We start from the raw sequence: 12,009 nt of genomic DNA on the forward strand, positions 1-12,009 counted from the left end.
ATTTTGACATTTAAACACACTGTCGGAAAAATGCAGCATTTTAAACTGTTTTGTCTATTACAGTTTTCCGTATTTGTTGTTTGTCTACTCGCTCGGTTTTGTCCTGCCCAGTTTGAAACGAACAAAATCTTTGTCAGTGTACTGCTACTTCACTTACTCAAACGCTCAATCGCAACACTTCGAGTTGCAACCGCTTGTTTTTAGTTAAAAAATGGGGCAAAAATTGTTTTTTTTAAATAAACAAACACGATGGCAGAAGTAAGTGCAAAATTGGTGGCCAACTGCATGGTGCAAAACTCAGCTGCCATATTTTAACGGTGTGTTCGTAAATTGATTTTTTCTATCGAAGTGATTTTTTTATCGATGCTGACGTTCGTAAATTACAAACAAACGTATGCTAAAGCATTGGGAAGTGATTTGACATCTACCAATCGACTGATGCATCACCCTAACAAATCATTTTACGAAAGCGCCCTAATTGTTCCGAAAGCGATCGAAGCTCACTCTGGTGTCGATATTGTGAACCGCTGGAAAAATCGAAATCGACCGTCCCATTAAAGTTATTAGTGCTTTAATGTTATCAGCATCACAGAGCTTTCTTTAAAAGTACAGGCTTCATTCTTTTAAGCCGGCCAGACACACACAAAAATTACTGTACTGCTCCGATTTTGGATAAAAAGGGATTCCTTAATGTCATAAACCATAACATTTACCTGTAATTAGAGAGGGAAAATGAACATACACAAAACTAAAGTACGGAACAGTTTCATAGACATACAAACAATCACAAAATTACAAACAGCACATGGATATTCAAAAGGTGTGAAAAGGTTAAAATAAAGAAATATCAAATTTTAAACACTAACACTAACACTTTGTAATCTAAAATGTCTGATCACTGACATAAGTTATCTCTAAGTAGAACTGTTAAGTACAGTCTAAAATTTTACTTTAGCAGCCAAGAATGAGCTCTATTTAACCTAGAGAAGACACGTTTGAATGTGTCCTAGGCGGGCTGATTTATACTTCAATTAATTGATAAACAAGATTGGTAACTGGACGGAGAATCACACAAAAATGGCTTGATAATGTCCAATATTTTAAAAGCTTAAAAACATTACGAACACGTTGAAACACACCATTAACCATTACCTAGTGATAGAACTTTCTAGAGCCATGTTACACAGTTTAAATCAAATTCATACCATACCATGCTTCGTCTATTGCTATTTTCCATTATAGTTGGTTTATCATTTGATGAAGTCCGTGACTGCATGGCAAACATTTAAATTCTAGAAAATTTAACAAATTTTGCTTAGTACATGTACATCCTTAAATAACCATGAACGAAAATTACATGACATTACCTGAGTTCGAATTGTAATTCGATTCTAGAAATATCGCTTCTGTTTTATGCTGGAATTTTTAATTCAACAAAACTATACATACGTCTAGATTTAGTCCGTTCAATATATAATTTAACTATTCGAAATGGTTGCAATAAACTCTTGAGTTTAATTTTACCATCTTCAAAAGCGGTTTAGTTTGAATCAGACACTGTAAGATCTGGAATCATTCATTAGGAATTACACAAAACAAGACACGTTTCAAGCAGCTTAAATTTTACCTTTAGGATGAAACTTGTAAGCGTACAATTTCTTTAACTCGTACAACTGGCGTGGAGTGAACGAAATTGAGCATTTTCGTGGAAGCAAGGATCTGCTCTGCTGAATAGTATCGTTGGCCCAAGACATGTCCACGCTCGAATCCGTGCTGACGGCATCACTTGTCGGATCGCTATCATTAGCCGGAGCAGAATTTGTCGACAAATCAAACGAATCAACGGAACTTACTGATTTTGGTATCTCTGCTGTTTTGGGAGCAAATTCTTTTATAGTGGTGAACTGTTCGTGTAACGGTCGGCTAGGATCGTAGGGGTCGTATGGTTCGAGGGCTAGATCATCGGGATGTGAATCTCTTTGGTTACGGAACAGTTCTTCGTTCAGAATAAGTGGGACGTTTCTGTCCAGATATAGATCTTGGAAATTGTCAGGAATCCGATACATTGTTTTACTGCTTAACGTTCCATCATGCCCCGAGATACCAAGTTTTCGGAGCAATGGTGTAATTTCATTTTCCGGTTGACTATCTAAACATTCAGTTGTCGTTCTAAGGTGACCAATTGGTACATTGCTCGTCTTCAGCTTGTTTATTTCCGAAGCCATACGAATTGTGTCCATATCATTGTTGCACATACCACGACCTCTGCCGGCAACTATTATTTCACTCATGGAATTATTCGAATCCTCAGATAGTAACGATTTTTCATAACCATATATCGAAATAGGATATCCCCACATATCGATCTCATCGTCGATATCATAAGATGCTGGTTGCTCAAACATTTCGGATATACCTGTAACAAATTGAAATATAATTTGTGATATCAATAAAAATGCATTTGTTTTTATAAAAATACAATATATTCATAAATTCTGTTTCCCAATATAAAAAGGATAATAGTAAAATTTTGTATAAGCGTTAAAGTATAACACAATTAAAAAAACGCATCAGTAAAAATTTGCGGACCATCCTTTAACGCCATCGGCACCATATAATTGTCTTTGACAATAAGCGCTTCCAGGAGTTGATTCATGCACTCCCACGGAATAAACTTCCTCATAACGACCTTTCTCCGGGTCGGTAGGCACTAGCTCATCGCCAGTCATTTTCCGCCATTTCTTTTTCTTTGTTTTAGGTTTAGATTTTATAGATTCATCCATGCTTCCTCTACTGCATGATGCTACACCAGAATCATTCGAAGAAAGCGTTACGTTGACCTTTTCCGGTTTTGTTATGCGTTTTGGTTGAACGCTGTCAGGTTGTTTAACCGCTAATTCTGGTATTGTACTGAACTGTTCTTCTATCGGCAAATCCGGATCGAATGTATCCTCTTTTTCAAACGCTTCATCGTTCGTTTTACGAAATCTTGGTGTATTAAACAGTTCGGATTTGAGGATTACCGGTACCCCATGATCGATGTGAATATCTTCGTCGGCTAGCAATTGCCTTCTGGTATTCGAACTGCTCACATCATCATCGCAACTACTGCTAATGCCCAGCTGCCTAAGCATTGGCGTGATTTCGTTTTCTGCTGAGCTTTCCAACAACTCTCTGCTGGTGGGCATATAACCCATTGGATGTCTGTTCTTTTTCAAGTCATTTATTTCCGCTGCCAAGCGTACCTTTGCCATGTGATTTGGGTTCAATATGCCCCGGCCACGGCCACCAACTGCCGCCGATTGTGTCCTACTAGAGCTCGCTTGAAGGGATCGTTCATACTGTGCAGGGGATATTGCATAGCCCCAGCTGCTGATTTCATCCTCGATGTCGGACATGATTTTTTGGCTACGTTAAAATATATCGAGAAATGTCAATTCGCTTAAAAATTACTACTTGAATTTGTTAGCAAACATCCATTGTACATTTTTTTTAGATTATCAGATATCTGACAATCAAATGATGTTATTAAAATAAAGCATGCAGTTACATTAATTAAGCACCCGAAGTACACTATGGGTTCTTTATAAATTAATCACTATCTCTAGGCAACTCAAAAATTGTCACCGTTGTCACTTACTCTACATTTGGCAAAATTAGGTTTTTACAATAATGGAATTGGTGAGAAAAAGGTTGAAAATAAAATTCTGACAAATTTCAGGATTTGAGATCGTTTCGAACTATGTTTAATTCGATTTTCTTGCCAGAACACAATTTAAAATAAACCAGTTGTAAAAGTTTTAAACCATGAGTTCGGTTAGAATTTTGGTTGGTGATCAATCATGCCCAAATGATTACATCATGTTTAAAATCCAATTGTTTTGCATCTTTGAATAAGATGTGTTGACGTCCTTTATCACCTGAACTGTCAACGACCGCAATTGAGAATTTTGATAACGAATAAGCGACTTTGATATTGCGGTTAATTAAGAGATACATATTTCTTTTATACCAGGATTAGTACAAAATTCCTGTAGGTCAAAGAATAAAACGCTAAAAGTTTTGTAAAGTCAGTTCCGTATTAGGTTGATTTTGTGTAAAGAAAGATATAGCAAACACGCTTTTCTACTACGTACCATACTGAATTTACTAAACGTTTTAATGAATTATCAGTGAAATAGTAGTGCATACAAACAAGATATCTAGCATGATATTTAGTGCAATAATTTTGATTTCTACATTCAATTTTGAAAGTCTGTAAAATCTGTTTACGCTCAACAAAAATCAGGGCAAAATCTATGTCTGAGCAATATATGAACCAAGGGTCGGAAGTCTGTTTTACAGACAAACCAGGGCACATTGCAACGCAGTTTGGAAGTTCTGTTGAAATCGAAAGCTGTTCAATGCAATTGATAACAGAAATCAAATGCAATTATGTATAATCATTTTAGTTGATTCCGACATTTGGTTGAACAGACCTAATTAAGCCAACAAAACGTATTCGATGGAACGCCAAGGTCGTTGGCCTCAAACCATAAAACGTTAAGGGACAAAGGTCCTAGAAGTACCACGGAGGACGACGTCAAGGAGAGCAATAAGAAATTTGAATATTATGGAGCGTTATCTTTTTATATTGCTTTTCGTACGTGATCGACAAAATATGTTCGCATGCAGGAAATGATGAAAAGGGAAATTAAAGTTTGTTCTGCGTAGCATACAATTTACAGGCCATAAAAATGAAGAATTCATAGGAAAACCTGTAGATATATACTTACTTTAAAATATTCTGCGCTTGAAGGCAAACTTTGAAATTACAATAAGGTTTTGATAAACTAGTTTTGTGAATTAATTAAAACTTTCGAAGGAAAGACGCCGCAGGCACCGTGTTTGACCAAAGAATTTCTCAACATGAGCAAAACAACAAGAAAAAACAAGTTAAGGGGTTTGGCGATTTTACCGAATTTACCGCATCATCGACGAATGAAGGATACGCGGGGCACATCTCTTTTCATCGATTGTTTTTATCTAATGGGGAGCGTGGTGCAAATCTCGCCCTATGTGTATCTACTCTCGGGACGGGATATGTACGTGTAATGTGCGAAGGATATTACGCTTTCAAGTGAAATTAAAAAGTCGGAAACAATGTGTTTGCTGTGAGAAAAATGTCGTCAAATCTCATGTCCCGTTTTGTACTGTTGTCTTCCGTTGGAATCGGAAGCTACTACCTCGGGTCGTTTGTGGAGCGGCGTAAAATTCAGGACAAAACTGTTTGTGGAAATGAAGATTACGTAAACCAAAATAACCCAGATCTGCTCAGTCGGATAAAATCTATGCCGGGTTTACCTATATTTGGGTCAATATCGGCTGCCTCTCCCATTCCCAATGAAAATAAAAGTCTCACACCATCCGGTACCAGTCGGATAGGACAAATCATGAAATACGGATTTCCTGGACTGGACAATGTTCGCTCCTACGACGATTTTGTGCTGTCCTATGACCGTCGAACCAGGGTGGCCCATTGGGTATTCGAGCACCTAACGGCGGAGAACGTTCGCCGGAATGAGGCCGTCGATCGTGCGAAGAGCGACTTCAAAGCAGATGAAAGCATTCACCCGTTTTTCCGATCTCTTAATTCTGATTACAAGGGATCCGGATTTGATCGGGGTCACATGGCTGCCGCAGGGAACCATCGGTCCGAGCAGAAGCACTGTGATCAAACTTTCTACCTTACCAATATGGCACCGCAGGTTAATGATTTATTTAACGTTTCATTCAAATTTCAACCAATTAAATGAAATATCGTTCTAATAACCACATACTTTTTGCAACAGGTCGGTGTCGGCTTCAACCGGGACAAATGGAACCATTTGGAGAGCTATATCCGAAAGCTCACCAAAACGTACCCGAACGTATACTGTTGCACTGGTCCGCTGTATCTGCCACGGAAGGAAGCCGATGGTAAGCTTTACGTGCGCTATCAGGTAATCGGGGCCAACAACGTGGCGGTTCCGACGCATTTCTATAAGGTGGTCGTCCTGGAGACGGCCGATCGGAAGCTTGAAATGGAAGCTTACGTACTGCCAAATCAGAAAATAGACGACGACACACCGCTGAACATGTTTCTGGTGCCACCGGAAACTATAGAACGAGCGGCTGGGTTGTTGTTTTTTGACAAAATCGCGCGGAATCAGTTGACCAAAATAAACGGTAAGAAAGTGTAGTTAGCTGTTATGTCCTAAATGAATTTTATTGAATTACGAATAAAATTTTAGACCGATTTGAAATAATGACAGAAATGGTCTTTGAGAAATTTGTATCACGCCCTAGCTCTGTTGAAAGTTGTTAACAAAATTGACTAAGATGACAAAATGATAAAAAATGCGAAACTCCAAAAGTGCAAAAATAATAAACTACAAAAAATGACAAACAAAATTACAAAACTTCCTAAAATCAAACATAACCGAAAATATAAGGATTAAAAAAACACAAATATCAAAAGAATTAAATGAATAACAAAAACAGTTACCAAAAGAATTACAAGAATTGCAAAAATTATAAAATTTGAAAAAACATGACACAAGTAACAAATTATAATACAAATTTCATAAATGACAAAAATAACAAAAAACAACATATACAAATAAAAAGCAACAAACATACACAAATATAACAAATACAAAAAAAAAAATTACAAAAATTAGGGGACAGTATCGTGGGCCATGGGGAAACGCGGGTCACTCTTAATATCTCGTATGTACATATGATGAGATACATTTTTTATCATTTTTCATCTTATATAATAAAGAACTTATGGAGCAAAGATGAAAAAAAAAAAAAAATGCAAGCATGCCAAAATTACAAAAGTTGCAAAAATTTCAAAACTTATGAAAATTACAGAATTAACCAAATCGACGAAAGTTACAAAAAAGAAAAACTTTCTTAAATGACAAAAAATACAAAATGGTACGTTAGAGCAATTTTTCTGTTAAAATCTCTTACAGTTTTTGTGAGAATAATTTTATAATTAAAGAAGTCAAAATAGCCAATTTCCGAAACTGGTGGACTAAATGCGCATATTTGCTTGCAATATTTTGATATTACTCAATTGAAAATGGTAGAAACGGATGTTAATCATACGTCAAGGCTGAAATTTTGTATGCCATATGGCCATATTTCATGGTAATATTTTGTTCATATCGTATTTTTATCGGAACAATATTAACCTCTTCTATTTTCACTGTAAAATTGTGATTTGGGCGTACAATTAATGTTTCAATGATAAAAAGTAAAAAATTTATAAGACTTGTCTACTTTTTCTCAATATAGGCATTTAACCTGCCTGATATGGGCATTCAAAACTTGTCTTGTATTCCAATATCTTATCATTGCCAAAAGCTTCAATTTGTTGAATTTCCGATTTCCAGGTGAATAAGAAAGAAAAACCATTAACATTTTTGTTTACAGATTCTGTACGCAAGATAATTAAAATCTATATAAGGTACACCGGGGTAAGTGGGGACGCGGGGTAAGTGGGGACGGTGGCTATTAAAACAATATTGTGGACTATTTTTTCAAACTTTTAATGCAGAATTTTAAATTTACTTGTAATCTATCCAATAACTGTAAAAGAGATACGGTTCCGACAATTGCGGATGTTTACGGTGACTTTTTGTAAATTTTCTATTTTTAACTACGATGTGGAGTTCATGTGCTTCTTTTTCAATCGCAAATTTCTCGTAAACTAGCTGGCTCTTGACGAAAAACTCTACATTGAAACAATCCTTACATTCGAAACAACCAGTTAGGAAAAGAAACGAAGGTTAAAAATTGAGAAAAAAGGGTTTATTTGCAAAAATTTAAAATTTTGTCTCCAAACCCTACCTGGGGTAAGTGGGGACGGCTTTATAAATACTTGATGTTTACACGTTTTTTCCATTTTCTCTCCTTCATTCAATGCAATTTAGCTTTATTTAGCATTCAGATCATGAAAAGTTGGGAAAAGTACTTGTTTTTTCTAAAATAAGTATATATTTTCGATAATATAGGATAACACACAATAATCATTGAAAGATGCCTTATTAATAGTACCATGAACTTTTTCCAAAATTTTGGACGGTTCGAGTAATAAAGTAACGTATTCAACCAAAAAAACACAAATTTGTTGAAAATTTCCTGAGAAATTAAAGGGAAAATCTACCGTCCCCACTTACCCCATAAAGCGGGGTAAGTGAAGACACCAGCAGTCCATAACAATTTACGTGATAACTTTTTTCGCTTTGCGTCTATCAAGCTCATCTCTTCAGCATTTGTGAACAACATGTTCTGCATCACATTGAACGCGATTTTATCAAAATTTACCCACTGCTGATTTTTTAATGATTTTTTAAAGTCGAACTATACGAAAACCCGCCCCCACTTACCCCGGTGTACCTTATATAAAAATGAATTTCTTTCTGTCTGTCTGTCTGTCTGTCTGTTCCCTATAGACTCGAAAACTACTGAACCGATTTGCTTGAAACAAGGCAGGTCAGGGTATTGGAGGCAGGGGAAGGTTCCTATTATGGTTTGAGACCCCTCCCTCTATCATGAATGGGGAGAGGGGCCTCCCAAACAAAAGAAACTTTTTTTGCATAACTCGAGTACACATCAAGCAAATGGTATAAAAATTGGCATGGGGTGGTATTTGGGAACGAAGAATATTTCTATGAATATAAGGTACCTCTCCCTCCTCTCAGTGGGGTGATAGGAAGGGAGGAGGGGGGCTACCTTACAATTTTTCATATAACTTGAAAACTAATCAAGATAATGGAACCAAATTTGGCACGGGAAGGTTTTTGGTAACGAAAAATATTTCAATGATTATTTAAGACCCCTTCCTCTTTCCAGAAGAAAGGGGGGGGGGGTCTCTTTCATAATTTTTTACATAACTCAAAAACTAATGAAGCAAATGGAACCAAATTTGGCATGGGAGGGTATTTGGATACGAAAAATATTTCTATGTTCATTTGAGACCCCTATTTCTTTCCAGAAGGGGTGATATAAAGGGGGGAGGAGGCCTCTTTTATAGTTTTTTACATAACTCAAAAACTAATTAAGCTAATGGAACCTTACTTGGCATGGGCAACCAAATTTGGCATGGAACGATATTTGGGTACGAGGAATGCTTCTATGAATATTTGGTATCCCTCACTCCTTCGAAGAGGTGGATGAAAAGGGGAAAGGGAGGCCTCCCTTACCATTTTCAGTATAACTATAGAGAGTCAATCGAGCAAATTGAACCATATTTGGCATGTGAGGGTATTTAAATACGAGAAATGTTTCTATTATAAATTGAAGCCATACCTTTCATTCAGCGGAAAGATATAAAGGGGTAAAGAGGGGGCTTCTATACATTTTTTTTTGCATAACTCGAGAATTAATCGAGCAATGAAACCAAATTTGGCATCAAAAAGTATTTGAGTACGAAAAATACTTTTTCTATGTGAAACAATTCCTTTCTTGCAGTAGGATGATAGAATTAGGAATATAGGAAAGGAAGAAGAGGCTTATTAAACTTTATTTTTTACAAAATCTGAGAAATGGACAAATCTTAACATGGAAAACCATTTTTGTAGGATTCTATGATTATCTGACACACCATCCTCCTTTCAGTGAGTAAGTACATAGGAGGAGGGAGGTGAGTCCAATACAATTTTTTTAGCATAAGTTCTCAATTTATGCTAACGAAGCCAACAAATGGAAACAAATATGGCATGGAAAGTAACTTGGATACGAGATATGTTTCTACGGTTGTAGACCCTTACGCTTTACAGTATAGAGAGGGGAAGAAAGGAGGTGGCTCCATATACATTTTGTTGTAAAGCTTAAAAACTTATCAACCCATGGAACTATATTTGAAATAGGAGGATTTTTGGGAACGAAATGGGTATGATTATTGAAGATCACGACCACAATTCAGCAGGGGGTGAAGGGAAGGACAGGGGAGGCAGCTCTCTTATCAGTTTTTAGCATAAATCCAGAACATATCAAGCTAAAATAACCGTAGTTTATAAGTTTGATTGTTTGCGTACGATTAATTTGAGACCCTCCAGACAGATTAAATTTATAAGACCTTCAACACAAATTAATAGAGCATGATTCAGAATTTAAGTTTAGGTTATCTTTGAGTTGCAATTCGAAACTCCAGCTGCAACTCTCATTTTAAAGCAGTTGCTTATGAATTATGTTATAATTTGATTTAAAATAATGCAAAGAAAACAATAAAAGTTTGAATAATTTTTGAAAATATCATTTGATTTTGAAAGGTGTAGCAAAGCACACCGGGTCAGCTAGTTCAATATATTTTAACAAAACTGAGAAAAAATTTGTTTGAATTTTTGAATTTGTTTGACTTTATATAACAACTGAATTTTTTCATACCTTGTGAGTCAAAACCGTATTACCCTCAAACTGCACTGATTAGATATGTTGAATCTCTAGCCATATCGTTCATCGACTGTAGGCGCATATTACCCAATATGCCGCTTTGGGTAGAAGAAAATGAATAGATGTTGAAAGAATGTGAGCTAAGGGCTTTGTGTAATCGACAGCTTTTAAACTACCTGTGTGATTCTTTGCCCAGCACCAGCTGGTTGTTTGTAGCACTTTTTACTACTTGTGTGATTCTTAAATTTAAATGCATCTTCCTTATTAAAACTATCTAGTTAGTTTGATTGTCTTTTATTTTAGAAAAAGAATGGAGTTTTAACCTGCTTTTTGCTAAAATAACGACTTTTTATTAAAAGTGTATCAATAAATTTTGAATTATAATTTGTTTGAAGGTTATCTTTTTTGAAATGAAGAGTTAATCACCGTAAATTTATTTTTATGAAAATTATTTTATTGGCTATATCGGTGAAATTTATATTCTTTGAGAAAGAATATTTAAGAATTGAATGATTATAGACGGATAGAAGATTAGAATAAGGTGAAAGATGTTGAAAATGAGCGGAAGGGTAATTTTAATTTGAAAAACTTTTCATCACATTTCATCGTTTTGTTCCTCACGGGCCTACTACCTTGCAGTGCACACTGGTACAGAACATCAATCTAGCGGAACTAAATTAATAGCGCCCAGGGATGAAAAGATAGACTTTTGGTGTCTTCGACAACATTGCATAGTTTTACACTTTGAAATAAAAACAGAGTCGAGGGGTCCACCAATAGCAAGATAAAAATGCTAACTTTTTTGTCAAGCATTTTAGAGCTTTGGTTTCTTCTACAAAGTTGTTTATCTTAACAAAATACATAACTTTGCTGAACAAGTCAAAGTTCTACAATTTCATTCTAAAGAGTTACAATGAAATTAAGAAAAATACCTTGAAAAAACAGTTTTTTAAATCTGGAACGTTGTAGGTAAGACAAAATAATTTTCAGTCTTCGAGACAAAGCTGTAAAATGTTAAGTTCTACAATCGCTTAGTACATTATGATGTGTTTTGAAATTGCTGAAGCGCTGCAGAAAGCATTTAGTTTAATATATTATCGATTTTCAAAGCAAAGTGGTCGAATTGCGCAAATTTTCGCACCATCAGCCAATGTGGATTTTATTTTTGGTATTAGGAGGAACCATTTCCATATAAACTAGCGTGGAACTCGGTGGAACTCGAAGCAATTTTAAGATTGAAAATCTAGTATTTTGTTCACAAATATCACTTTTTCAGACACTTGTTTTTACAACATTTGCTTCGGTCAGGAATAAATGGTGTATATCAACGTGTTGTCAGCTCTGGTTTCAAAATGGTCATAAATCCTTTACTCAAATTGAGTTTGTAATCCAACGAAAACTTATTATCTCAAAAGTGTTTTTATCGTTAAATGGAGCCAAAGATGGCCTGCCACCAGCTACTGAAAGCTGAAAGCTAGTTTACTTTTGGAATTAAATCACTTTCACGTGTTGGTACAGATATCATTTATATAATGATGTACTAGAACAGATTCTATTGATAAATTTGAAACGGAAAACCGGTTA

The 12,009-nt window shown here is 35.7% G+C and overlaps 3 protein-coding genes across 11 annotated transcripts in view; 2 read left to right on the top strand and 1 right to left on the bottom strand.

Moving 5' to 3' along the window:
* LOC129742161 (sodium/hydrogen exchanger 7) overlaps positions 1-12,009 on the top strand; it is a 301,385-nt gene that overhangs the window by 226,111 nt on the left and 63,265 nt on the right. The gene's annotated exons all lie outside the window — the stretch shown is intronic.
* On the bottom strand, positions 1,217-4,906 carry LOC129742169 (uncharacterized). 2 transcript variants are annotated; one of them, XM_055734030.1, is made up of 3 exons: positions 4,776-4,897; positions 1,628-2,416; positions 1,217-1,566 (listed from the first exon to the last, which is right to left on the bottom strand). In XM_055734030.1, the coding sequence occupies exons 2-3, from the start codon at positions 2,403-2,405 to the stop codon at positions 1,541-1,543; spliced, it is 804 nt and encodes a 267-aa protein (XP_055590005.1). In that variant the 5' UTR covers positions 2,406-2,416; positions 4,776-4,897; the 3' UTR covers positions 1,217-1,540. The 2 variants fall into 2 exon arrangements, with proteins under 2 accessions (XP_055590005.1, XP_055590004.1); XM_055734029.1 differs by lacking the exons at positions 1,217-1,566; positions 1,628-2,416 and adding an exon at positions 2,507-3,408 and having other exon boundaries at positions 4,776-4,906.
* On the top strand, positions 5,074-6,287 carry LOC129742168 (endonuclease G, mitochondrial-like). The gene is made up of 2 exons (XM_055734028.1): positions 5,074-5,747; positions 5,832-6,287. The coding sequence occupies exons 1-2, from the start codon at positions 5,163-5,165 to the stop codon at positions 6,219-6,221; spliced, it is 975 nt and encodes a 324-aa protein (XP_055590003.1). The 5' UTR covers positions 5,074-5,162; the 3' UTR covers positions 6,222-6,287.

Source organism: Uranotaenia lowii, chromosome 2, assembly GCF_029784155.1.
Source record: "Uranotaenia lowii strain MFRU-FL chromosome 2, ASM2978415v1, whole genome shotgun sequence".
NCBI lineage: Eukaryota > Metazoa > Arthropoda > Insecta > Diptera > Culicidae > Uranotaenia > Uranotaenia lowii.